Source organism: Balaenoptera acutorostrata, chromosome 16, assembly GCF_949987535.1.
Source record: "Balaenoptera acutorostrata chromosome 16, mBalAcu1.1, whole genome shotgun sequence".
NCBI lineage: Eukaryota > Metazoa > Chordata > Mammalia > Artiodactyla > Balaenopteridae > Balaenoptera > Balaenoptera acutorostrata.
In genome coordinates this window covers 9,141,857-9,165,386 of record NC_080079.1, presented here as the reverse complement: position 1 = coordinate 9,165,386, position 23,530 = coordinate 9,141,857, and the positions used below count along the sequence as shown (strand labels likewise).

Sequence of the window (23,530 nt, the reverse complement as noted above, 5' to 3'; positions counted from 1 at the left end):
ATGCTTAATAGTTAGAATACTTGCTTAAACGGCCAATTAGTAACTTTCAAGATTTGAACCAAATTAAAAATAAAAATTTTGCAAAGTACACAGAAACCAACAGTTAGTAACAATATATTTTATTGTTTGACCAAGCTGTCCTCAGAGTCCGCTAGTTATTACACAAAAACAGCCTCCTAATCAAAATTACTTACTGTGGATTTATATAGCAAGTTTTATTTTTGTAAACAAATATCATGTTTAAATGCATTTTTATATCCATTTCCACACTTTTTTTATCCTCTTCTACTAATGATGATTCAATTCACAGTTTTATATAGTTTTCTTGCTGTACATTAAAGACTGGTAAAACTGCAAATAAGCATTACAACTTGAATTCACAGAAAATATCTTAAATGGCCAATTCTGAAGAGGAGTCCAGAATTCGTTTTGGACATATGTTCTCATTTTTGTAAATATCACTTCACCATCACATTTTCCCATGTGTTTCTATACCTACCTTTTCTTGAAAATTATGGGCAATAAATGGATAGAAGGCAGGAAAAGGAAACTTCAGATTTTGGGGGGAAGGACCGCATTTCCTAGGAATAAGATGGATGACTTCCACTGTACCTCTTTGGTCATCAAAGGAATAGAAGGAATAGCAGATTCTCAGTATAGTTATCAACCTCACGTGTACATCAGAATGAAGATTTAAATGAACAGTTCAGATTAAAAGGAAAAAAGGCATCTTCATAGATAATCCTCTGATATTTCTAGTGTTCTCATGTATTTACCTGTAGTTTTTAAAATAAATTACAAGTATAATAAAAAGAATCCAATGGAAAATTGCTGTGTGTTTGAACTACAAGTTGAATGGGCAGGTATTTTAACTATTAAACTCCATTTCCAATTTAAAGTCTTATGTTTCATTTCTTTTCAGAACTTTTACCTCATATTTTTATAACTTTAATTTTAAAAGAATTCAATGTTTTATATTTTCCCTTATGGAAAAAAGAAAGATTTACTACACTGAAATTGCTTTACTATTATCAGTTGAAATTAAACTACTGATTCAACTAAGCTATGTTAACTAAATAGTTTTTAATTAAGGGCAATTTCAAAGGCAATTCCTCCACTAAACATTGAAATAAGTTGTAACAGATTTTGTAAGAGAAAGTAATTTACCATTTTGAAATTATGGCAGAAATAATAACATCTAGCTGCAGTGTAGATGTTGAAATACCAAGGGTATCTATCAGCCTTGAAGTTTTTATGGATCATAAATGTGAGAAATTTAAATGACCACTTGTAAGATTATCATTGCACTCAAATTCTCAAATGTCTAAATGAAAGGAAAAAACAGACACCAACATGTCCAACTGTTCTAATACATAAATGACCCTGACAAGGTTTTTATGGAAAAAAAAAAAAGAAAAAAATTTTGTTTCCACTGTCAAATTTATACTCTGTATGTATAGACTTTAAATTAGCAAACACCTTAATAGGGACGACACCCCCACCCCTCCCCTGCAGAAAACAACAGTAAACTACAAAACACAAAATGGCAAACCAAGTAAAGCATAACGTGATTGTTTTCCATCAGTGTTGGTTATGTTGCCCTCTTGCAAAATGACAGGCAAAATCATACTTGTTTTTACATTTGCATCCACATATGTTACACTGAAAAGGATTTTCATACCCATGACATCCCATATGAATAGTGTAAAGGATGTTGTCGGCAAAGTACATGTCACAGTGCTGGCAGTGGTGTAGAAGCTGAGGGTCCTGGACCGGCAGGGTCGGAGCTGGAGTGCTTGGCTGACTGTTTCCCATGCTGGGAGTACTCGTGTGAGCACTTGGTTCACTGCTCGGACCTGCCACCGGACTATAGTTCCTCTGACTATGTGACGGCCGAGCTTCGGGGCTAGTGGGCGAGGAGCTCTGAGGAACACTGGCTGGCACGGCAGAAACCACCGCTTGAGCAGAGGCCTGCTGCATCATGAAAGGCTTCTCGTCGGGGCAGGGGACCACATCAGGGGATGCGGGGTTTTGGTTTTCAGGCGGCAAACTGGACAACTGTCCTGCTAGAGTTGACAGCTGGTTTAAAGGGTTGTCAACCATGAGTTCTTGGGGGTCCCTTGGCAGGCCACCAGCTGGTGTGGTTTTTGCCATACTTTCATAGGAGTCAGTCTGGATATTCGGGATCTCATGGGTAAAGTCATTAAGGTAGTCTGGCTTCTGGACCACCATGGAAGGTGGGCTTAAGTTGATTAGTGCTCGTCTGCTATAGCCCAGATTGCTTGTTTTCTTCTGTAAAACCCCCCACATTTTCTTGCTGCTTAAGGAAGACCTAGTACCTTTCATTGGTACCATTTTATGCTTGCGCCTTCGATGATGGGACAGGTTACTTCGATCACTGCAGCGGAAGGAACACAATTCACATTTATATGGTTTTTCTCCTGTATGGGAACGCATATGGGCTTCCAGATGACGCTCATAAGCAGATGCAAATGGACATAAGTGACATCTATGAGGTTTCTCACCTGTTTAAAAAGAAAAATGGGGGAGAAACTGCAAGAGTAGCTCATTTATGAAAAGTTTCGTATTTTGTCAATTCATTAGATTTAGAAATTGATCAAAAAATAAAATGCTTTTCAGAATAACACATTTGCAAAAAAAATTATTAAAATTTATTAAGAAACCTGCATATAACAACCTTTATACTATACTGACTAGTGGAATGAATCCCTTTCACAGAAGGGGTGGCTAAGGTGACATCTGAGGGTTAGCAGTGTAGCCTGCAACCGTACAGAAACCTTTTCCCTGGTCTGCAAAGGAAACGTACTTAGTAAGGATAAAGATAAAAACATTTTATCACTTCATGCTGTCTTCAGCATTAACCTGCCCAACCTGAGAAGCAGACAGATGCTGAGATTATTTAGATTAAGAAGGAAGATGGCTAAGGAAGGGGAAGCTGTACAAGGGGCCTCACTTTCTTGTATGCTGTATGCTATTGCTGTGTAAAAATGGAGTCACTTCTCCATCTATTCAAACCTTACATCCACCTTCATTTTCAAACTATCACAACTATTTATTCGATAGATCAACCTGCCCGTAAAGAAATGCCCTCTCCAGCCACTTCTCCGTTACCTGTGTGGATTCTAATGTGTTCAATGAGTCGTGCGGTGCCTTTGCTGGCATAGTTGCAGTACCGACACTTGAGCTTCCCATCAAAGGTCCTTTCAAACCCGTCTACTAACATTCCTGAGTTTTCATCCAGGGAAACTTCAACAGATGGGTGATCAAGTCCATTTTGATCACCATCTGTTCCAGCTATAAACAAAGTATAGCAAAAGAAATTATGCGTCTCAGAATCAACTCAATTTAGCAATTTAGTGTTGAGTGGTAGAAAATCTTTCATAAATTGACAGTTTGCTTAGCACAAAAGTTAAATTCACAAAAATCAGTCTTTCTGAACTGAGGTTAACTTTATACAAAAGCAGTATTCTATTAGGGGGATTTCAAATTACTAACACATAAATTATATCAGTCCTCAACATCCTTTTGAGGAAGGTAACAGGGTATGGTATTCATTTGACAGGTAAGGAGACAGAGGGGGATAAACAGAGATGGCAGTTACACATGTTTAAGATTCTAGCCACTTCTACAAATACAATGGGCAGTCATGATCATCTCCCCAAATCCTAATCTATTTAATCTAAAACAATTAAATGTTGAGTTTTGCAGTTCCGCTCAGATTACACCTATGTTCTAGATTCTGGGTTGCATTTAGGATCTTAAAATTCTAATTAAGCACATATAGGGAAATATTGTATCTGATACCTCTGAATGTTATGAACTGTAAGAATTTCAGAGTTAGAGATGTTTGGCTGTTTGCTTTTAACCTAATCAAACTACTTCTTTGTATAGATAAAGAAACTGAAAGGGCAAGTGCTCATCATCTGGAAAACCAACAACCCTGGCGGGGGACCACAACCCTGCCCTCTCGGGTCTCAGTCCAGGAACTGTCCACTGAAGCATTAAGAGGGAAATGTTTACTCCTACAGCTTCACAGGAAAAGCACTTCTGCTCCATCTGCAGGAGGCAGCGGGGCAGGTGCAGACAATTCAAGCCCTTTGCTCTACTGTTTCGTCTATCCTTCACTAGGAGAAGAGAAGTGACTTTGCTGGTTGGTGCAAGTCCAACATCCAACAGGCCCGTTGCACTGGAGGGACAGCAAGGCTCAGTGTCCCCCCCTTCTCCCATTGCTTTCCCAAGCCAGTAACTCCCGAAACAGAATGTGTATACGAAATCACTTGGGGATCGTACTAAAATACAGCTTCTGATTCAGTAGATTTGGGGTGGCACCTGACGTTTTGCACCTCTCACAAGCTCCCAGGTGATGCCTGGTCTCTGCTGTTGCTGGCCCCTGTATTACAAGGCCCTAGACCACCTAGGTCAAGGGTTAGCAAATTTTTCCTGTAAAGGTCAGATAGCAAATACTTTAGGCTTTGTGGGCCACATGGTCTCTATCCCAGCTACTCAACTCTGCTGTCCTAACTCAAAAACAGCTATAGAAAACAGGTAAACAAGCAAGCATGGCTATGTTTCAATAAGACTTTATTTATGGATGCTAAAGTTGGAATTTCATATAATTTTCACGTCATGACATTATTTTTCTTTTGTTTCCCCCCAACCCCAACCATTTAAAAATGTAGAAACCACTCTTAGCTTGCAGGTCATGTAAAAACAGCAGTCCAGATGGGGCCCACTGCCTGTAGTTTGCTACCTCCTGAGCTAAGTTCAGAAATAGACTCCAGTCTTCGTGTGGTAAGCAAACCAGACAGTCTATCTGTAGGTCAGGTAGAACAGGCTCAAGTAGGTCACTGCTTTCTCTACTCTGGTTTCTCCTCCTAGGTGGGTATACATGGTTGGCCTTCTCTTCATTTTAAGAGAAGAAACAGAAACCCCTATTTTGTCTCAGGTCTAACCCAGATTTCCTAATGGCCAAACCCCTTGTGTAATGAAGCTGGACCCCCTTTTGGTTCCTTGTGTCTGCTGTTAGCTAATAGAACCGGGAGAATGGGAAGGGAATTTAGAACCCCTAACCTTCCCACAAGACCATAATGCATCTCTGGGCCACGGTAAGCCCTGCTGGAGCTTTACTTTCCCTCAGCAAAAACTTGACATGTTTAAAGAAGGGAAAAAAAATTGCCCATATCTTTCTAGGAAAAATGGAATGATTCACATTAGTGAACAGTAGTGGGCTTCATACTACGGGTAATGACACACTAACACTAATATATTTATAAAAAGTGAATTATTTAGTAGTATTAAGATGAGTCTACCTCCCTGAAGAGCCTCTGCTTCCTTGTCCCCACTAACTGATCCAGAAATCATGTTGACATGATGGGTCTGCTGAGTCAGGTATTCCTGGAAATCTTTCACGAAGTCCAAAGGCTCTGGTTTCTTTTCACCCATCTTTGTTTTTGATTTTTGGTTTTTTTTAGTTTACAGTTCGTTATACCTACAGGGGGAAAAAAATGAAATAATTTTACGTTATTTAGGGAGATACAGTACGTATTAAAACAACAACAGTGACAGAGATTATTATGTGCCAGGCACTTCAAAGCAACAGAGAACATAATCCCTGCCTTTAAATATCTTATAATCTTCCTGGTGAACTACAGAAACACAAAATGGTGAACAACTAATATATTTAATATTTAAATAAACTGGGATTCAAACGTAGTTTTTAGAGGATAGAAAGAAATTACAAAGAGAGGAAAAAAGAGAAAATAAATTCAGAGGAAAGAAACAGGCACATCAGCAGGGATTATCAATGAATGAGACAGTAGAGAAACCAAGTGGCTCAATCGGGGCGGTTGCCGAGAATTTGTGGATGATGGAGATGGAGCATGCCTGCGTGTTCAATCCAGTCGCTACTGGCCACGTGCAGCTACTGAGGGCTTCAATGTCGCTAATACAAACGACTTGAGTTTCTTATTTTATTAATTTAAAAGTGAAATAGCTGCATGTGGCTAGTGACTATCATATCAGACAGCAAAGGCTCTTAAAACATAAGGTTCCCACGAATGAGTGCTCGAGAAGTAGGTGATCTACAACAGGGGGTGGCAAACTTTCTGTAAAAGACCAGACAGTAAATATTTTAGCCTTTGCAGGTCATGCGGTCTCCGCTGCAACCACTCAGCTGTCATTATAGTTAAAAGCAGCCATAGATAGTATGTAAAGGAATAAGTGTGACCGTGTTCCAATAAAGCTTTACAAAAACAGGAACAGAGCCAGGTTTGGCCTATGGGCTACAGTTTCCTGACCCCTGCCCTAGAAATCCAAATCACCACCTCTACCACCACCCATCATCCTACTCATTCTGAGAAAAAAAAAAAAAAAATTTTAAAGAAAAGAAAAAAATCCCTGATGCTGATGTACAGAGAATAAGCCTCATGTCAGATTTTGTAGTCATAAACTAAACTGGTCCTCACATAGGTTTATAGCCCAAATTCGCAAATCAAATAACCAAAAAGTTTTCTAGTAAGAACAAGATGAGGAAGTCTAGCACCTAGGAGACAACAGGTCTTTTTCTTCCAATAAAAATATATTTATGTAAGTGTATATGGTCTTCTTAAACATGCCATATGCTAAAAATTTCTTTCCCTAAACCCAACTATTTAATGAGTAATTTACTATCTAAAAAAGTTCTCATCTTTAACAGCCAGTAGTAGGCATTTAAAGCTAAAGATTAGTCACTTCTCTGTATATATGCTTAACTTTTTCTCAAAGCATAACATACACACAGAAAAGCACGTCAATCCTAAAGGTAGAGCTCAGTGAATCATCACAAAATGAACACATCCCTAAAATCAGCACCAGTGTCAAGAAACAGAAGGCTACCAGCATCCCAGGAGCCCCCCCCCCAACCCCGTGCACCCTTCCAGTACTAATCCCCACCCTCGCCCACACCGTGCACCAGCAAGGGCTCCACAACCCTGACTTCTGAAATTGCTGGGCCGCCAGGTATGCATATATTCAGCTTCAGATAATGCCACATAGTTTTTCAAAGTGACTGTACCATTTACACTCCCACCAGTGGGGGACAAGAGTTCTGTTGCTACACGTCCTCACCAACACTCAGGTATTTTTTGCCTTTTTCATTTTAGCCACGCTGGTGGGTGTACAGTGGTATCGCACTGGTTTTAATTTGTATGGCTTGACAATTAATTAAGCTGTGTACTTCAATTACCCACTTAGATAACCTCTATTTCATACCCAGTGAAGTATCTGTTCCCGTTCATTTTTCTATCAGGTTGTCCATCTTTTTCTAAGTAATATGTAAGAGTTCGTCAAATATTCTGGATATGGGTTCTTTATTAGATATGTATATGTTAAGTACTTCTCCCACTCTGTGGTTGCCTCCTTTTCATTTTCTTAATGGTAACTTTTGATGAACAGACGTTCTTAATATAGTCCAATTTACCCATTCCCCCCCTGCCCCGCCCTTTACAGTTAGTTGTTGGTGTCCTTGCCTATATTTTACATGAAGATGTTCTCCTGTATTTTCTTCTGAAAATTTTATTATTTTTTTACCTTGCATATTTTTATCTGGAACTGAGCTTTGTGTATGGTGAAGTAAGAATCAAAATATACTTTTTTCCCCAAGGAGACATCCAACTGTCCTAAAAACATGCATTTAATAGACCAGCCTTTCTCCACTAGACTCTTTTATCACCTTTCTAAATCAGGTGATTATATATGTGATTCTACTTCTGGATTCTCTATTCTGTTCCACTGGTCTATTTTTGTCTATCCTCACACTAACACCACACAGTCTTAATAATAAAAATCTTAATATCTCAGTAATTTAAGTCCACCAGTTGTTTTTCTTCTTCAAGAATATTTGGACTACTCTGGGTCCTTTTCAGACTAAGTTTTTCAGTGGCAAGAAATGTGGGGTTGTGGAAATGAGATAAAAGCACATTTTCTAATTAACAAAAGCTTGATCAACATTTTAAGAACTAAGACTTCTATTTTAATTGACTTAACTAGAAATCTACTGGAAACAGACTACCTTGACTGTGTTGCTACTATAGATCACTGAACTGTATAACAATTAGTTCCTTATTAGGAACTAATAAGGAACATAGGACTAGTTTTGGTTTCCCTTGTTTACTAGCCCCAGACTAATATATTTTACTTTTGTATTTCTTGTCTCCTTACATTTAATTTGTTCTTTACTCTGAACACATTTAGCCAAATAAGAACCTGCAGGTGACCAAATTCTCACTTTTCTTGATGCAACATGTATGAATAGTTCCTTTCCTCCCTTCTTAGAAGATGCCTAGGGGTTTATTATTACTACTATCTCTTTTCACTGTTTTCTAGAAAGTTGAAGCTACTGAAAATCTGTCCTCTGGATCAACAGAATATTATGGTATTAGGTCAAACTTACTAGCTTAAAGACTCTGAACAGGGTCTTCTCTAGCCTTAGTTTCCTACTTTGTAAAATGAGATAATAATACCAATTTGCAGTGCTGTTTTAAGTTTTACAGGTAAGTGTAAAGTATCTCGCAAGATGTGGAGTTTATGGCATGTCCTCAGACGACAGTAGCTATTTCTGCAGCCAAAAATGGTTACACCTTGGATTATGAAATTCCTCACTGTCCCAGATTCCAAGTGTCTTATGTTACCATTGTATATACCTCCTCTTTAGTTACCATGAAACAAATACGGTCCACCTTAGTTTCAATTATTCATATATCCCAATTTGCAATTTCCCAAATCAATTTACAATTTCCCAAACTCATCTCTTCTTATTTTACTCTTTTAGGCCACCTCTTTAAATCACTTGCTTTAGTCTGGCTCTGCTTTCTCAATCTTCAGGATTACTGCTGGTTTCTGAACAAGTTTGTTTCAGTTGCTTTTTTCCCATCTTACCTTGTTGACTTGAACTGCTCCTCTGTTTCCTAATCACTGATTAGTATTTGTTTTATGACTATACTTGATTCTGCTGATTATTTGTCCTTTAAAATTTGCCCTCTGGTTAGGGGGGAAAAAAAGTGGGCCAGTCGGCTCCAATGAAAAAGATTATCAAGAATAAGATTAAAAAATAATCTATAATAAGATTATATCTCAATAAAACTGAAAAAGAAAACCCACACCTCAAAACATACAGGGATGGGAAGCAATGTAAAAGTATACATAAAAAGGTAAGAAATATAGCAGATAAAGATGGAGAATGAGTTTCGAAAAGACAGAGAAAATAAAGAAGAGAAATGCTTTTTAAAAAAATGATCAAGAAATTTCCAGAATTAAAGATTCCTTTCAATTCAATCTGAAAGGGTTCATAGAGTGCAAAATAGAATAAATAACAATAAATAACACTTAGACACATTATTGTGAAATTTTAAAATCTCAAGGACAAAGAGAATAACATGAAACTTTCTAGTGAGGAAGAACAGCCCACCCACATAGGAAAAACAATCAGATATTGAGTATCAATGGCAACACTGGGTGCAAGGAAACAACACAGCAATTATTTACTCCAACTTAGAATGTTTTCACTTCCTCAAGCTGCTAAAGGCTAGCTTCCAAAAATCTACATCACAATTAATGGAGAAAATTTAGATGCATTCCCTTTAGAATCAAGGCAAGCATGCTTGCATCACAACAACCATTCTACACGGTACTGCAGCAGGTAAAGACCCCACACTATAAAAAGGAAAAAAGTAATAAAAGGTGTAAGGACAGGGAGATACCTCTCCCCCCGCCCCCCCCAAAAAAGAAAAGAATAAGATCTGGGAAGTTGTTTTTTAAATTGTAAAAGCTGTAAGGCCCTATAGATTGTCTGTGTTCTAATTATAAAAGCTGTAATTTAGAAAGAAATCCTGGTATTTCATTGCAACTTTGCATCACCTCTTGCCAATCAGTTCACATGAAAACTGATGTTGCCATTGGAAAATATCTGAACATACTTTGATAGGCTTCAATAAGCAAGATAAATCTTACCAAATCCTGATTAGAAAGCATAACACTGCTAAGGTACATGTGATAATGCAGGAAAAAAAGGCACAGGACTGCCATTAAGCAAGAAGAAAATGATATTTTTATACATGCATCTCAAGTTTTAAGAACTCAAGTAAGCCTAATCACAAAGAACGACTGGCATATTTTGAGTCTTGGCTATTATCACATTGTCACATTATAAGTTTCACCGTGTTCCCCGCCAAAAACTGTATGCCGATTTTCAATCAAAATGCATGATGGACTTAAAAAAACAACAACAATAAAGGATGCCAATGAAAAAAGGGAAGATAACGTTGTAAACTTGAGAGGAACTCTATTCTTAAGAATTTTAAATATACTGATATGGCTTATAGTTGTAGACATTCTGCAACGATTTAAAATTTGTCTTTCCAAAAAAAAATTTGTCTTTCCATCCCTGAGCATTTTTGTGCCCACGTGACCTACATCACCTCCCCGCCATGCAGCGTTACAGGCCCTTGCAGAGCTCTAGCCTGCAGAACAGATGAGTAGGCATGAAAGATGCCTAAATCCAGATGGACTCTATGGTCCAAATCCCAGCTTTCTCCATCTCAAGTCAGTATTCTAAGCACAATAAATAGAAAAAGAGTAATTGTGAAACTACAGAAGACTTCTTGATATCAAAAAAAAAAAAAAAAGTTTTGTATCCAAACCATCTTCCTGTCTTTAATAAAGTAATCATCAGTCTTAGGACCAAATGTTTAATCTAAGAACTCCATAAATTAACTGGTGTCTAGAGATGCATCTAAGACAGTGATAAATTTTAAAATCTTTGTGAATGTAACATAAAAATCTACGCTAGGAATCAGCAAACTATAATGCTCTCATTCCCATACTTTATGATTACCATTTCTTATGATACAGCAAAATTTCTGAGTCCTCCCTGTGATCCCTCTGATTAAAGTTAAGTTGGTATGGTATTCCATGGGGTATAGATACATGTCTATAAAGAAACTGGCTAGAATGCACCTAAATTATTTTTATGCCAATAGCTCTCCCAAACTATCCATTCAAACCTCACAAATAAGGTTCTTAGAAAACAACCAGAGACTACCCATGCTAGTGAAGGAAAGAAGCATTTGAGAAATAAGCTTTGATATCCCCAAAGAACACAAAAACGTCTTTATATATAAGCAGGTAACTTAAACTATTCTTGACCTTCCTTGGGTTCTGATATTCAAGTCCTCTGATCTTCAGTCTCATAAAAGGGAAGTTGTCCATCAATACACACACAACCAACCCCTCTTAACCAGGAGCAAACAATGTAAAACAGAGGCATCATGATACAAATTAGAAGACAACCACAACTATGAAATAGAGGTGATGTAAGAACCCGAAAGGGCTCTTTAACCTACCCTCCTCCCAAACTCTAGATTTTGAGAACAACATGATTAGGCAATAGTAGGATCTATTTTATTCACCTACCGTTTCTGGTAGGGTTATTAAACATAAGGTAACTAACAACTAACTCCCTTATACAGTAACTTAATTTGGGGTTTAGGCAGGCCTATACACATTAAGTGACTGCAGTTCTATTGAATGTGTTTACTTTTATAGCTTAATAATTATGGTCACTGAAAGATTTACTCTGCCACAGAATACACATCAATGGAGAAGTCTAACAAATGAGGTTTTGTTTGTACAGAGAATAACATAAACTTCAAAAAGAATTAGAACACATTTCCTCTGATTACATAACCATCAAAAAAACAATTCTCTGAAGGCAAAAAGGGACATTATGAGGTGCTGAGAAATCAGAAAACATAATATAAAAGTAAAAACAAATAAATAGAAGCTGGGAAAAATAAAAAAGAGGAGTTACACCATCTAACCTTTTCACCCCAAATCAGTTCCTCCTTTTTCTTGCCACTCCAACATGGATGAAATGTAGAGTAATCGAAATTTACTCTGGAGATACACCAAAGGACTCCAAAAGGCCATGGAGGGAATTTCAACTAAAATTGAAAAGCCATACAGAGGTCTGCAAAGAAAAATACACCATAAATCAAAACCTTTGTGACAAAACATTAGGATCTACGGGTTTAATAAGCTAACAAAATAACTTGTGCCAATTTTACCACTACCAGAAAAGAAAACTAAGCTAACAGATAAACAACAAAGCAGCAGGTTCACTTCAGCAAAAGCTCCAAATAATCACCAAAGAGTAACTTGCATCAGTACGACTATCTTTTTTTTTCCACTGGTGGATTTCATTTTTTGGCAAAAAATGTCACTGTCTTTCCAAATTAAGTTATTAACTTCACTTGTTCATAGTACACTTCTAAAAGGCTCAGGGGCTCAGGCTTAGTACTGCTGAACAGCTACAATTGCATAAAAACAAGGTACTAGCCTAGCCCCACAGGGAAACATTTGTGAGAAAAGGTTTAAAAAAGAAAACCCACCAGGCACGCCCAATAACAGCACATCTGATTCCCATCTTTATTATCCTCTCTATCGCAACTCAAAACACTTAGGGTTTTCTTGGGAAACACTTGGGACCCCTGGGGGCAAAAAACACAAAACGTCTCAGTTCGCTGTAACGAACTCCCAAACTTGTATTAACCTGTAGCTGTGCTGAATGCACAACATAAAGTCAAAATTAAACGGGATTTGTAAAATTGTTAGTCCAGACGTTTAAAAAGTTGTTCTAAGGAAGTTGTGTTTCTTCCAAACTGAAGTTCTGTAGAGCTCACAATTTAAAACGGCTTTACTTCTTCCACTTGTCACTCCTCTTCGGGCCTAAACAGCACACTAAGGGGACACTAAATGGGCCACGTGGTTAGTGGCAGCTGGAACCGGTTTAACTTCTATTTAGATTCAATTTACCGAGCACTTACTAGATGCATGGCTTGACTACTCGCACGCCGGACAGTTTATTAAGACTTAAATCCTGCACGAACCTCAACAGTTCTTCGCTGCAAAATCCTCCCCAAACCTCACATCTCCCCAAAATTAGAGTGCACAAGCAGTAGAAACGGATCTAGGAAGGACCGTCAGATAAAAGAAGGAAGCTTTAAAAAGTCGTCCCAACGAGCAGCCCGGAACTGGCGTCGGGGCGGCATCCTCACCAGGATTCGGAACACCTAGGAGACCCGCACCTCGGCTGATCCCCTGGCCCCGGGACCCGGTGGAGACGCAAATTTCGGGGCGGCCCCCCGCCACGACCACCTGTCAGAGCGAGAGGCAGCTCCCTACCCAGGAGCCGCCAAGCCCCTGCCAGACGGCGACGCCACCGCAGGGACCGTTCGTTTCCTCGGGGCTCCCGCGGCCAGACACCGCAACCTCCGCGCTCGGGCCAGGAAGGTACTGGAGCGTGACCCCCGCAGACCAACCGACCACGCCCGCCCCTTCGCTGAGGCTGAGTTCAGGGCGGAGTCAGCCCGTCGCGAACACCCTGCTCTCTCCTCGCGCCGCTCCTTCTTAACCGCTCTCCTCCTTAACCGCTCTCCTCAGCCGTGTCACCGCTGTCCGAGCCGGTAACCAGCTACTTACCTCCTGACAGCCGCACCGAGTAACCCCTACCGCCTTGTTCAACGCCGCTGCTGTCGCCGTCGCCTCCGCCGTCTTCGTCACCGCCGCCATGTTTGTTGTGTCTCCTGTTCCCTTCCCGCCCCACGGCCTTTCCTAACTCTCGCGTGAGCAGGGCGAAAGCGGAGAGGAAGCTGTTTGTCTATCTCGCCCTTCCGTAAGGGCTAGGGGGCGGGACAAGGGGGTGTGTGTGGGCGGGGCTCTGGCTCCACCCGCCCCCAGGTATTGGTGTGCGGCCCGGAGGCCGGCCTGAGCCGCTTCCCGGGTTCCTTGACGGCGCTTGTCCTGGGGCGCAGATGGAGGGAGCCACGGTTCGGCTGCTGCGCGGCGGCGCGCTGGTGAGTGCGCTCGCAGCGGGCGTCTTGGGGGCCCCGGATGACCTTGGCCCCGGCAGCGGGGTCTTCCCCTGATGGGACTGGGGCGCTCGGTCCACGTCCCGGGCCCGCGCTTCCCTCCCTCCGCCGGGTCTCTCTCAGACGCCTCACTGCGAGCCGGCCACGACCCCGACCTCTCTCCAGGCCTCTAGCCGAGCCGGCCTTAGTTTCTGTAAGGAGGACTGGGAGTGGCAGCTGGTGAGAAGGGGGCTAGGGGCTGGTCTAGAAGCTTCTTTGACGGAGCAATCGCCTTGCATGGAGTCGGAGAGACACAGCTGCAAGATATCTTTTGCAGGCCATTGGGTCCTGAAAGCTACCGAGTCATGAATCTTTCGAGGCATTTTGTAGAGATGTCATTTCGCTGATGTCGCTTTTCCCCAATGATTACATTTCACCGCCCAACTCTTCCCCAAAAAGATTGTTGAAATATGAGCACAGTCTCATTCTGTGCAGTGTTCGCTCGTCCTCCTTTCCTCCGCCCTGCTCCAAAGTTAGGAAGGGACCTCGGACTTGGTCGGAGTTACCGGCCAGAAAGACAATTTCCTCTGCCCCTCATCTCACAGCTGGGACATTACATCTTGCATGGTTAGGCTCACCGTAGCACTGGGGAACCCTTTCCTGTCTCACTTCTTAGAACTTGAACTGAAACCTGCCTCCCGGGAATATCCAGTTGTACCTAATTCTGCTCTCCGGACCTGCAAAAACTGTTGATTCTTGCACAGCTCTTGGCGTCGGGTTCTCATTACACTGAACATTCAGCCCTTCATCTTATGGCATGCTTTCCAGAACCGTCACACATTTGAATACATTCCCCTTTATCGGTACACTTTATGGGAATTTTCCCACTGCTGGTTGTTTGCTTTTTATATTTATTTGCATTTCTCTTTGATGAGTTAAAGGCTCTTTGCTGTTTTAGTCTGATGCCCAGCGGCAAGGTTCTTTTTGTTTCATTAGAGATAATTAATTTAGAGATAATTAATGTTGTTTGACTCTTTTACAGGCTTGGGGTATTAAGGAAATTAGTAAAATCATATTAGTGTATTGTTGCAAAGCAATACGTTTTTATGATTACTGTTTAATACTATTTTATAACTGTTGTGTAATAGTTTAGCAAAGAACGTTCCCCGTATTTCACAATTTGAGTCCTTCTTGTTCTAGAGCCAGCATTTATTGACCACATACTGTGTGGCAGGCATGTGCTCGGTGCCCCACCTGTATCATCTCATTTAATTCTCACAACCATTCTAAAAAGTGGTTTAATCTTTCAGACACAGAGGCTCACGCTGAAAAAGATTAAGTGACTTGCTCAAAGTCACTCAACTAGAAAGTGTTAAAGCTGGTGTTCTAACTCTGGTCTGTTTCTAAATTTCACATTCATGCACTCCTGCCTCCCCTTCCTCAGAGATATCAAAGACCTGTTGTTTGGAATTTTGGGTTTTATTGTGGCTTTCAGTCTTGCTTAGCTTTTAGAGCTCTTTTGCATAAGTTAGCAAATGTGATTGATGGCATGTTGCCTGTAGCATAGTGGTTTAGAACATGAGTTCTGCAGGCTAATTGCTTAGTTGTGAACCCAGGCTGTCACTTCCTACTAGTATAATCATGGGCAGCTTACTTAACCACTTTGGGTCTTAGTTTCTTGATCTGTAAAATGGGGAGAATAATAGTACATATACCATGGGGTCGTTGTGAAGATTAAATTAATTCGTATGTAGGTATGAATCACTTAAAATAGTGCCTAGCATAGAGTCAGCTGTCATTAAACGTTAGCTTATTATTGCCATGCATGAGATATTGCCAGTGCTAAATAAATAGCTTGGACAGGTATGCTTACAGGAGGTGGGGCTTGAACTGAGCGTCAAAAGAAGGGATGTCTTAGGTTTAGGTAAAGCCGCAGAGGAATGAAGATGCCAGGCTAAGGGTTGTATAAGCAAAGGTGTAGAGGTAGGAGTATACTCTGCTTGTTTGAGGAATAATTATGCCAGGATAGCTGATGTGATACGTTTGCAGAAGTTTGGAATGAATTCAGCTGGCAAGACCCTATCATGTTCAGGGGTTAGGTCCGTACTTGTTCTTATAACAGTGCGTGTAGCCCAAACAGGGTTGCCCACAGTCACGCATAACAGACCTTTTGTTTACTAAAACACAATCATTTATAATGTTATTACTCATCAGTACAGAAATGACAGTGTTTCTTTATAATTTGTTTACCATCCTTCTTTCTCTCTGGTGCCAGGAAGACTAACCATAAAGATCTTATCTGGCAGCTGTAAGATTCTCTCTCCTTTCTCTCAGGATCCTGGAATACTCACCCTATCTTGGGCTCCATTTGTCTTGATTCCTTTTTTCCTAAGTGCTAGACCAGGGTTTCTCAATTTTGGCACTATTGACATTTGAGGCCAAATAATTCTCAATTGTGGGAGGCTGTCCTGTGCATTGTAGGATGTTTAGCACCCCGGAGTTGTGACAACCAAAGGCAAAATTGCCCCTGATTGAGTACCGCTGGTATAGACCTGTACTATTGTGTGCTCCAGAAGGGTGGGAAGAAGGGACCATTCTCCTTACAACCTGGTAAAAAACTCTCAACCTATTTGCTGTACCCAGTTTGTGGACTATACGAATTGATCTTCAAGATTCCAACAGGAGCGGTTGAGATTCTGAGGTGCTGTTTGCCAAAGAGTTTTACAAGCTAAATGGTCAGTAGCTTGCAGAAGGAACTCAAAAGCACAGATACCACTTAGACCCATTTCAAAAGTTCACCTGTGGTGTAATGAGGCCCTCAGCTAGGGCGATACCACTGACGGTTAGCGAGGGAGATGGAGGAATTAGATGGACTCCACATTTTCTAAATGGAGTGGCTAAGTGATGGGCAAAGATTGGGATGTCTGGAGGAAACGTAGTTTAGGGGGAACAGAAGGAAAATTAATTAATTCTCTTTTACACTTTAAAAAGTGTCAGTAACATGTACCCCTGGAGAGTTTTGGAAGCTGGGCAGGAGGAGGATCTGGAGACCAGCAGAAAAATAAGAGCTAGAGAAGTAGGAGACAGGCAAAGCCACAGATGAGTGATGGGGCGTCTGAGGGAATGAAAGCACAAGAGGGTACAAGTCTGAACCTTTGGAGTACATTACAGACCATTCTGGGTAAATGTTGAAGAAAGGCAAAGCAAAAGGAGAATAAATGTAGGATATCAGAGGAGGCTTTGTGACAAACATGCTTTATTCAGAATTGGAGCAAAAGAAGGAGAAGGATATTTCAGTCCTTTCTTAAGAGCAAAAGTACAAGCAGAGTTTGTGCCGTGGAAAGGAAGCAACCCAAGGAAAGCAGAGGCAAGTGTTTTTTGAGAAGTTCAAAATACAGCCCCCTAACCCAGGGTCACTTTATGGAGATACGGATTGAAAACCGAGGCAGCGTGTGAACTTGGTCCATTGAGGCGTGAAGAACAGCTTGAGGTTCTAGGGCTCCCTTGACTCAGTTTGGTATTCACCTGGGGGCACTGGAATACGCCACACCTGGTCTGGAACTCAGGTGTCCTTACTTCTTTTTTTTTTTTTAATATTTATTTATTTATTTATGGCTGTGTTGGGTCTTCATTTCTGTGCGAGGGCTTTCTCTAGTTGTGGCAAGCGGGGGCCACTCTTCATCGCAGTGCGCGGGCCTTTCACTATCGCGGCCTCTCTTGTTGCGGAGCACAGGCTCCAGACGCGCAGGCTCAGTAATTGTGGCTCACGGGCCCAGCTGCTCCGCGGCATGTGGGATCTTCCCAGACCAGGGCTTGAACCCGTGTCCCCTGCATTGGCAGGCAGATTCTCAACCACTGCGCCACCATGGAAGCCCCAGGTGTCCTTACTTCTATCTTAACTGTTCTTTCTGCTACCAGCCTGGTTTCCCTGAAAAGGAGGGTGGGTCAAAGAAATTCCCAGTACCTGGTAAGGTATTGGACCCAAGTTAATTGCACAATTAAAAAAAAAAAAAGTTCATTAATAATCCCATCTTTTAAGATTCCTTTGGAAATGAAGAGAAGTTAGTCTCTGGTTTCGTTTTTGTACACTGGTAGTTTGGGAAAGAGAACTTGCTGACTTGGCTAAGGTCACACGGAAGGCAAACAGGTCTCCTTTATGCTGGTTCCTGGCACTGTGCCCTGTCTTGGTTTATGTAGCCCACTCCTGAGGCAGTCTACTATTCTTCTAGAAGGTGGTGATATTGTTAGGAACTACTAGTGGCTGGAATGAGGAGCCTGAGACTAATGGAAGGGAAAGGTTACCTGTTCAGTAGTTTTTGAGAACACCTGAGAACAGAAGCTACTGTTTCGGGAGAAAGGAAGCAGGGATTAGAGAGATTCTGGTGCCAAAGTTTTGGCTCGGGCATATGAAAACAGAAACGATCAACCTTTTTTGGGGGGGGGCGGTGGGCTGCGTTGGGTCTTAGTTGCTGCATGCGGGCTTTCTCTAGTTGCAGCGAGCGGGGGCTACTCTTGGTTGCGGTGCACGATCTTATTGCGGTGGCTTCTCTTGTTGCGGAGCACAGGCTCTAGGCACGTGGGCTTCAGTAGTTGTGGCTCGCGGGCTGTAGAGCACAGGCTCAGTAGTTGCGGTGCACAGGCTTAGTTGCTCCGCGTCATATGGGATCTTCCTGGACCAGGGCTTGAACCCGTGTCCCCTGAATTGTCAGGCGGATTCTTAACCACTGCGTCACCAGGGAAGTCCCAGGATCAACTTTTAAAATCTAAAGTCAGGTATGCAGTACTTAAGTCAGATCTTAAAATGGACATCCCAGGTTTAGTCAGAATTCAGTAAAGTTTTGCTTAGTAGAAGACTGGGAGTCCCTGAACTATTAGGGCATAGAGAAATAAGCATTGTGTAATTTACTGAACAAAAGAACATATAAACCCTGAAGGATAAAACAGCATTAATAAGTATAGGGGAGGAAAACTGTTCCCCTTTTCCCTTCTAGGTTCTTTAGCTGGTCTAATAATTAAATTGGCATGACAGATTAACAGGAGAAAAACAAATTTTGTACTTAAAGGAGCCCATAAAAAATAGAAACTCAAAGAAGTGACCAAAACCTGCAGCTTTTATGCTCCTTAGACAAAGAAACAGTACATTTGTGAAGAATTGACAAGAAAAAGAGGTTTGGGCTTGGGGTAGCTAATTAGTGAAGAAGTAACAAGCTTTGTTTATACAGCCTTCTCTGCCCTCAGTTCCTTGTCTCTGGTGATGAGGATGCCTTCTACCCTCCTGGTACAGGGAGAGTACCTTTCACAGGGGAGATTATTTCCTGTTTTCAGGGGGGACAGAGGAGGTCAGTATCCTTCTTGCACTGCTATTTCTTAAGTATCTTTAATTCAAAACGATCAGTGTAGGGACTTCCCTGGTGGTGCAGTGTTTAAGAATCCGCCTGCCAAGGCAGGGGACTCGGGTTCGAGCCCTGGTCCAGGAAGATCCCACGTGCCACGGAGCAACTAAACCCGTGCAGCACTACTACTGAGCCTGCGCTCTGGAGCCCACGTGCCACAGCTACCAAAGCCTGCGTGCCTAGAGCCCGTGCTCTGCAACAAGAGAAACCACCACAATGAGAAGCCCTCACAACTGCAATGAAGAGTAGCCCCCGCTCGCTGCAACTAGAGAGAAAGCCCGCTCACAGCAACGAAGACCCAACGCAGCCAAAAATAAATAATTAATTAATTTAAAAAAATGATCAGTGTGCCGAAGTGGCATATTTAGGGGTGGCATATTCTGCTCCCCTTTATAGGCAAATCCTCATCACACCTCCTCCTCCTCCTCATTCTTTGCTATAAGGGAAATTTGCTTCGGCATGACTCTGCCTACCTCAGCACCTAAGGCAGTAGGAGAAAGTGTGCCAGTGTAGTTCTGACATCTACTGATTACACAATGAGCCATAGCTGTCAAATCTAAATTCTGTATTAAACATTGGCCTATTGCAGAACCGTTTATATGCAATGTTAACCCTTACATCCACGGAGCATAGAAACATCAGAAAATCACTGTTCTCATTTTGCTTAGGTTAATTACCCTAAAGCAGTAACAAGCAATGAGCATAATTAAGCACATTGGTGTTTAATCTCGTATTTATTATATAAAAACTTGGCATGAAGGACCTTCTTTCTACTACTACTTCCTTTTTGGAATACCTCCTAAATATATGTCTTTTAAACAACCAGTACACAGTATTTGGCATAAGAAATAAAATGTTTAAGTATTCATTAATTCTTCTAAATCATTGATATAATTCTCATAAGCCATACCAATTCCTATAATTTTAAAGCTACAACATTTGGTTTCTCTAATTTTAAAGGAATTTAATTTACTTTTTTGGGTGTGGGGGAGGAGTGATACAATTCTTTAAAACTATTTATTTTCAGTAGATAATTGTAGAATCTCATGCAGTTATAAGAACTAATACAAAGAGATCCTGCACACCCTTTATCCAATTTGCCCCAAATGTAACATCGTACAAAACTATAGTACAGTATCACAACCAGGAAATTGACATTGATGCAAACCATCAATCTTTTTCAGGTATCTCCAGTTTTACACATAAATTTATACACTTAGTTCTGTGCGGTTTTATCACATGTATGCACCACTACAGTCAAACTACAGGACAGTTCCGTCAGCACAAGTAGCCCTTGTTTCACCCTTTTATAACTACACAACAGCCCTACTCCGCCACCCCACCTGTTTCTAACCCTTGATAACCACTGATCTATTCCCCACCTGTATAATGGTATCATTTCAAGATTATTAGGTAAATGGAATCATGTATTTGTAACCTTTTGGAATTGGCTTTTTACATTCAACATAATTATTATGACATTCAAACAAGTTGTTGCCTGAATCATACTTGGTTCCTTTTTATTGCTGAGTAGTATTCCATTGTAAAGGAAGGAAAAACTTCTTCTGCTCTCTTGGGTTTAGTGTGTGGAGCCTGCAAATTAAACTGACAAGACAGATTAACCCGAGGAAAAGGTTTACTTGATATGCATAGGGAAGTCAACAAAAGAAGTAGCTTCATTAAATAAAGTTAAAGGCTTATATACTTAGTAGGGAAATGGGAGGGGGGAGAAATTGATTCTATGGGAAAAACAAATAGGGTTCTTTAGGAAAGACCAAACAGATTTTTGAACAGATAGGAGGTAAGAAAGTTGATAACAGTGTTTAAGTATGACTGGTCTTTTCCAGAAAACCCCCCAAAAGGGGATTTACAGTAGCCTCATTTCCCAGTCGTTGCTCCTTTTAGTCAGTTAAGAAGACTTTTTTCTGCATCTGTTGAATCTCAAATGTCTTCGGCTTGGAATAATCTTTATTGGAATCTGAGGTTCCATGTGGGTCCCCATACCATGATAGGGACATGCCATGGTTGCTTAACCATTCACCTATTGAAAGACATCCAGATTGTTTCCAGTTTTTGACTATTGTGAATAAAGCTGCTATGAACATTTGTGTGCAGGTTTTTATTTGAACTTAAGCTTTCATTTCTCTAGGATAATGCCCAAGAGTACAATTACTGGGTCATATGATAACTGCATTTTTTAAAAAAATTTATTTATTTATTTATTTATTTATTGGCTGTGTTGGGTCTTCGTTTCTGTGCAAGGGCTTTCTCTAGTTGCCGCGAGCGGGGGTCACTCTTCATCGTGGTGCGCGGGCCTCTCACTATCGCTGCGGAGCACAGGCTCCAGACGCGCAGGCTCAGTAGTTGTGGCTCACGGGCCCAGTTGCTCCGCGGCATGTGGGATCTTCCCAGACCAGGGCTTGAACCCGTGTCCCCTGCATTGGCAGGCAGATTCTCAACCACTGCGCCACCAGGGAAGCCCTAATAACTGCATTTTTGTAGGAAACCACGAAACTGTTTTCCAACATGACCCCCTACCATTTTACATTCCTATCAGCAGTGTATGAGAGATCCAGTTTCTCCTCATCCTTGCCGGCAGTTGGCATTGTCAGTAATTTTTTTATTTTAGCCATTCTGATAGGTGTGTAATTATATCTCACTGTGTTAATTTAATTTTAAAATATTCTTTAGTTTCCAGCAACTTGGAGAATGGTTATTTAAGCTAAAAGATCCTTCTTTGAGTATCTTACTGTTAAAACAACAAAATTCAGCTGAATAAATTTTAAAGATTTTATTGGCTTTATTCCACAGTTCATGAATTGGGCAGCATTCCATCTAGTAAACAGAAGGAAGCTCCAAAGAGCTATACAAAATAAAAGACTTATAGGCAGGAGTGGGTGGGACTAGGAAGTTGCTAGCAGAGAGATGATTGCGGCAAAGTCACCTTCCTTTAGGGGAAGGCAGGGTCTGTCAAGCAGATGACCTCACTAGTGCCGACCAGGTAATTCCAGATTGACTGGTCTAAGAGTCCACTCCTGGGAGGAGTTGAAACTAATTAATTTAGGTATTAAGTCTGGTTTGGTGATGTGGGCTTAGCACAAGTGATTTCATTTGGGGCCTGTTGTCTTTTTTTTAACATTTCACATTTAATTATAACGTAATATTATTTTACCTTTTCTTGATCTGTAAAGTTGCTTCATTGTAAGAGGACATTAAAAATACCATCAAAATGTGCTTACCAAGAGTGAGCACTCTAATTATCTAGCTCTGGAATCATCATATGAGCTTTTTGGACTTCTTAAGTCAAAAAGGACTTAGAAGAAAAATTTTGTTCATGCATCTATTATCTTTAGCCTATATAAAAACTCAGATTAAATGTAAAAATAGAGTGCATAAAATTCTAAAAATAAACATGGGTAAATCCCTTTATTAGAGTAAGGAAGTCATCCTAATTTAAAGCTGGAGGCCATCAAAGAAAGGTTAATAATTTTGACAGACAACATAAACATCAAAATATTTTGCATGAAAAACAAACTATATGCAAAATCAAAAGACAAATGACAAAGTGGTTGAAAAAAATTTGCAACTCCTCTGTCAACTTAAAGAAAAATGCACAACATGAGAGTTGTGAGTTCAGGGACTTACTGAGGACTAAACCTGGGAGATAGCCTCTCAGTAAGTAGCTCAAAACAAACTGCCAAAAAGGTAGGGGAGGAGCCAGCATATATACGAAGGTTTCAGCTGGGAAAGACATGCAGTCAAACATACATCTTGATAAAAGACTAATACTAATCACAAGGAACAAATATCTCAAGTTAATGATTTTAGTGCTTTTTTTTAATGCACAGGAAGAATCTGGGGTCATTGAAATTCTTCCTGAGATAATATATCCATCTAGGGACCCTTTTGTAGAAAGCACAGAGTGCTTCATTGAGCCTGCAGGTTTAAAAAAAAGTCTGAATTACGTTTAGGGTGCACTCTTGGTGGGAGACTACAGTGGGTTGCGACTTTACCCTCGTATAACTGGATGATGAGGGAAGCTCTTTGTGTTTTGCTCACACCTGTCACCAAAGAGCTAATTTCCTTAATTTATATTGAGCTCCTAGAAATCAATAGGAAAAAAAAAAGAAAAACTGAATAGGAAAATGAGCACAGGACATGAATAAACAAAAACAGAATTAGAAATGGTTCTTAAATGTATGCAAAGGGGTGCAAACTCGTAAATGAAAGACAGCT

The 23,530-nt window shown here is 40.8% G+C and overlaps 2 protein-coding genes across 4 annotated transcripts in view; one reads left to right on the top strand and one right to left on the bottom strand.

The window, feature by feature from the left end:
- Positions 1-101: 101 nt before the first annotated feature.
- On the bottom strand, positions 102-13,673 carry IKZF5 (IKAROS family zinc finger 5). 3 transcript variants are annotated; one of them, XM_007173253.2, is made up of 5 exons: positions 13,534-13,673; positions 11,874-12,022; positions 5,331-5,509; positions 3,133-3,315; positions 102-2,525 (listed from the first exon to the last, which is right to left on the bottom strand). In XM_007173253.2, the coding sequence occupies exons 3-5, from the start codon at positions 5,461-5,463 to the stop codon at positions 1,582-1,584; spliced, it is 1,260 nt and encodes a 419-aa protein (XP_007173315.1). In that variant the 5' UTR covers positions 5,464-5,509; positions 11,874-12,022; positions 13,534-13,673; the 3' UTR covers positions 102-1,581. The 3 variants fall into 3 exon arrangements, with proteins under 3 accessions (XP_007173315.1, XP_057386877.1, XP_007173316.1); XM_057530894.1 differs by lacking the exon at positions 13,534-13,673 and adding an exon at positions 13,110-13,491; XM_007173254.2 differs by lacking the exon at positions 11,874-12,022 and having other exon boundaries at positions 13,534-13,661.
- A 103-nt stretch (positions 13,674-13,776) lies between these two features.
- ACADSB (acyl-CoA dehydrogenase short/branched chain) overlaps positions 13,777-23,530 on the top strand; it is a 39,671-nt gene continuing 29,917 nt past the window's right edge. Inside the window, exon 1 of the mRNA XM_007173255.2 lies at positions 13,777-13,907. Coding sequence (XP_007173317.2) covers positions 13,866-13,907 — 42 coding nt within the window. The 5' untranslated portion in view covers positions 13,777-13,865. The remainder of the gene's footprint in view (positions 13,908-23,530) is intronic.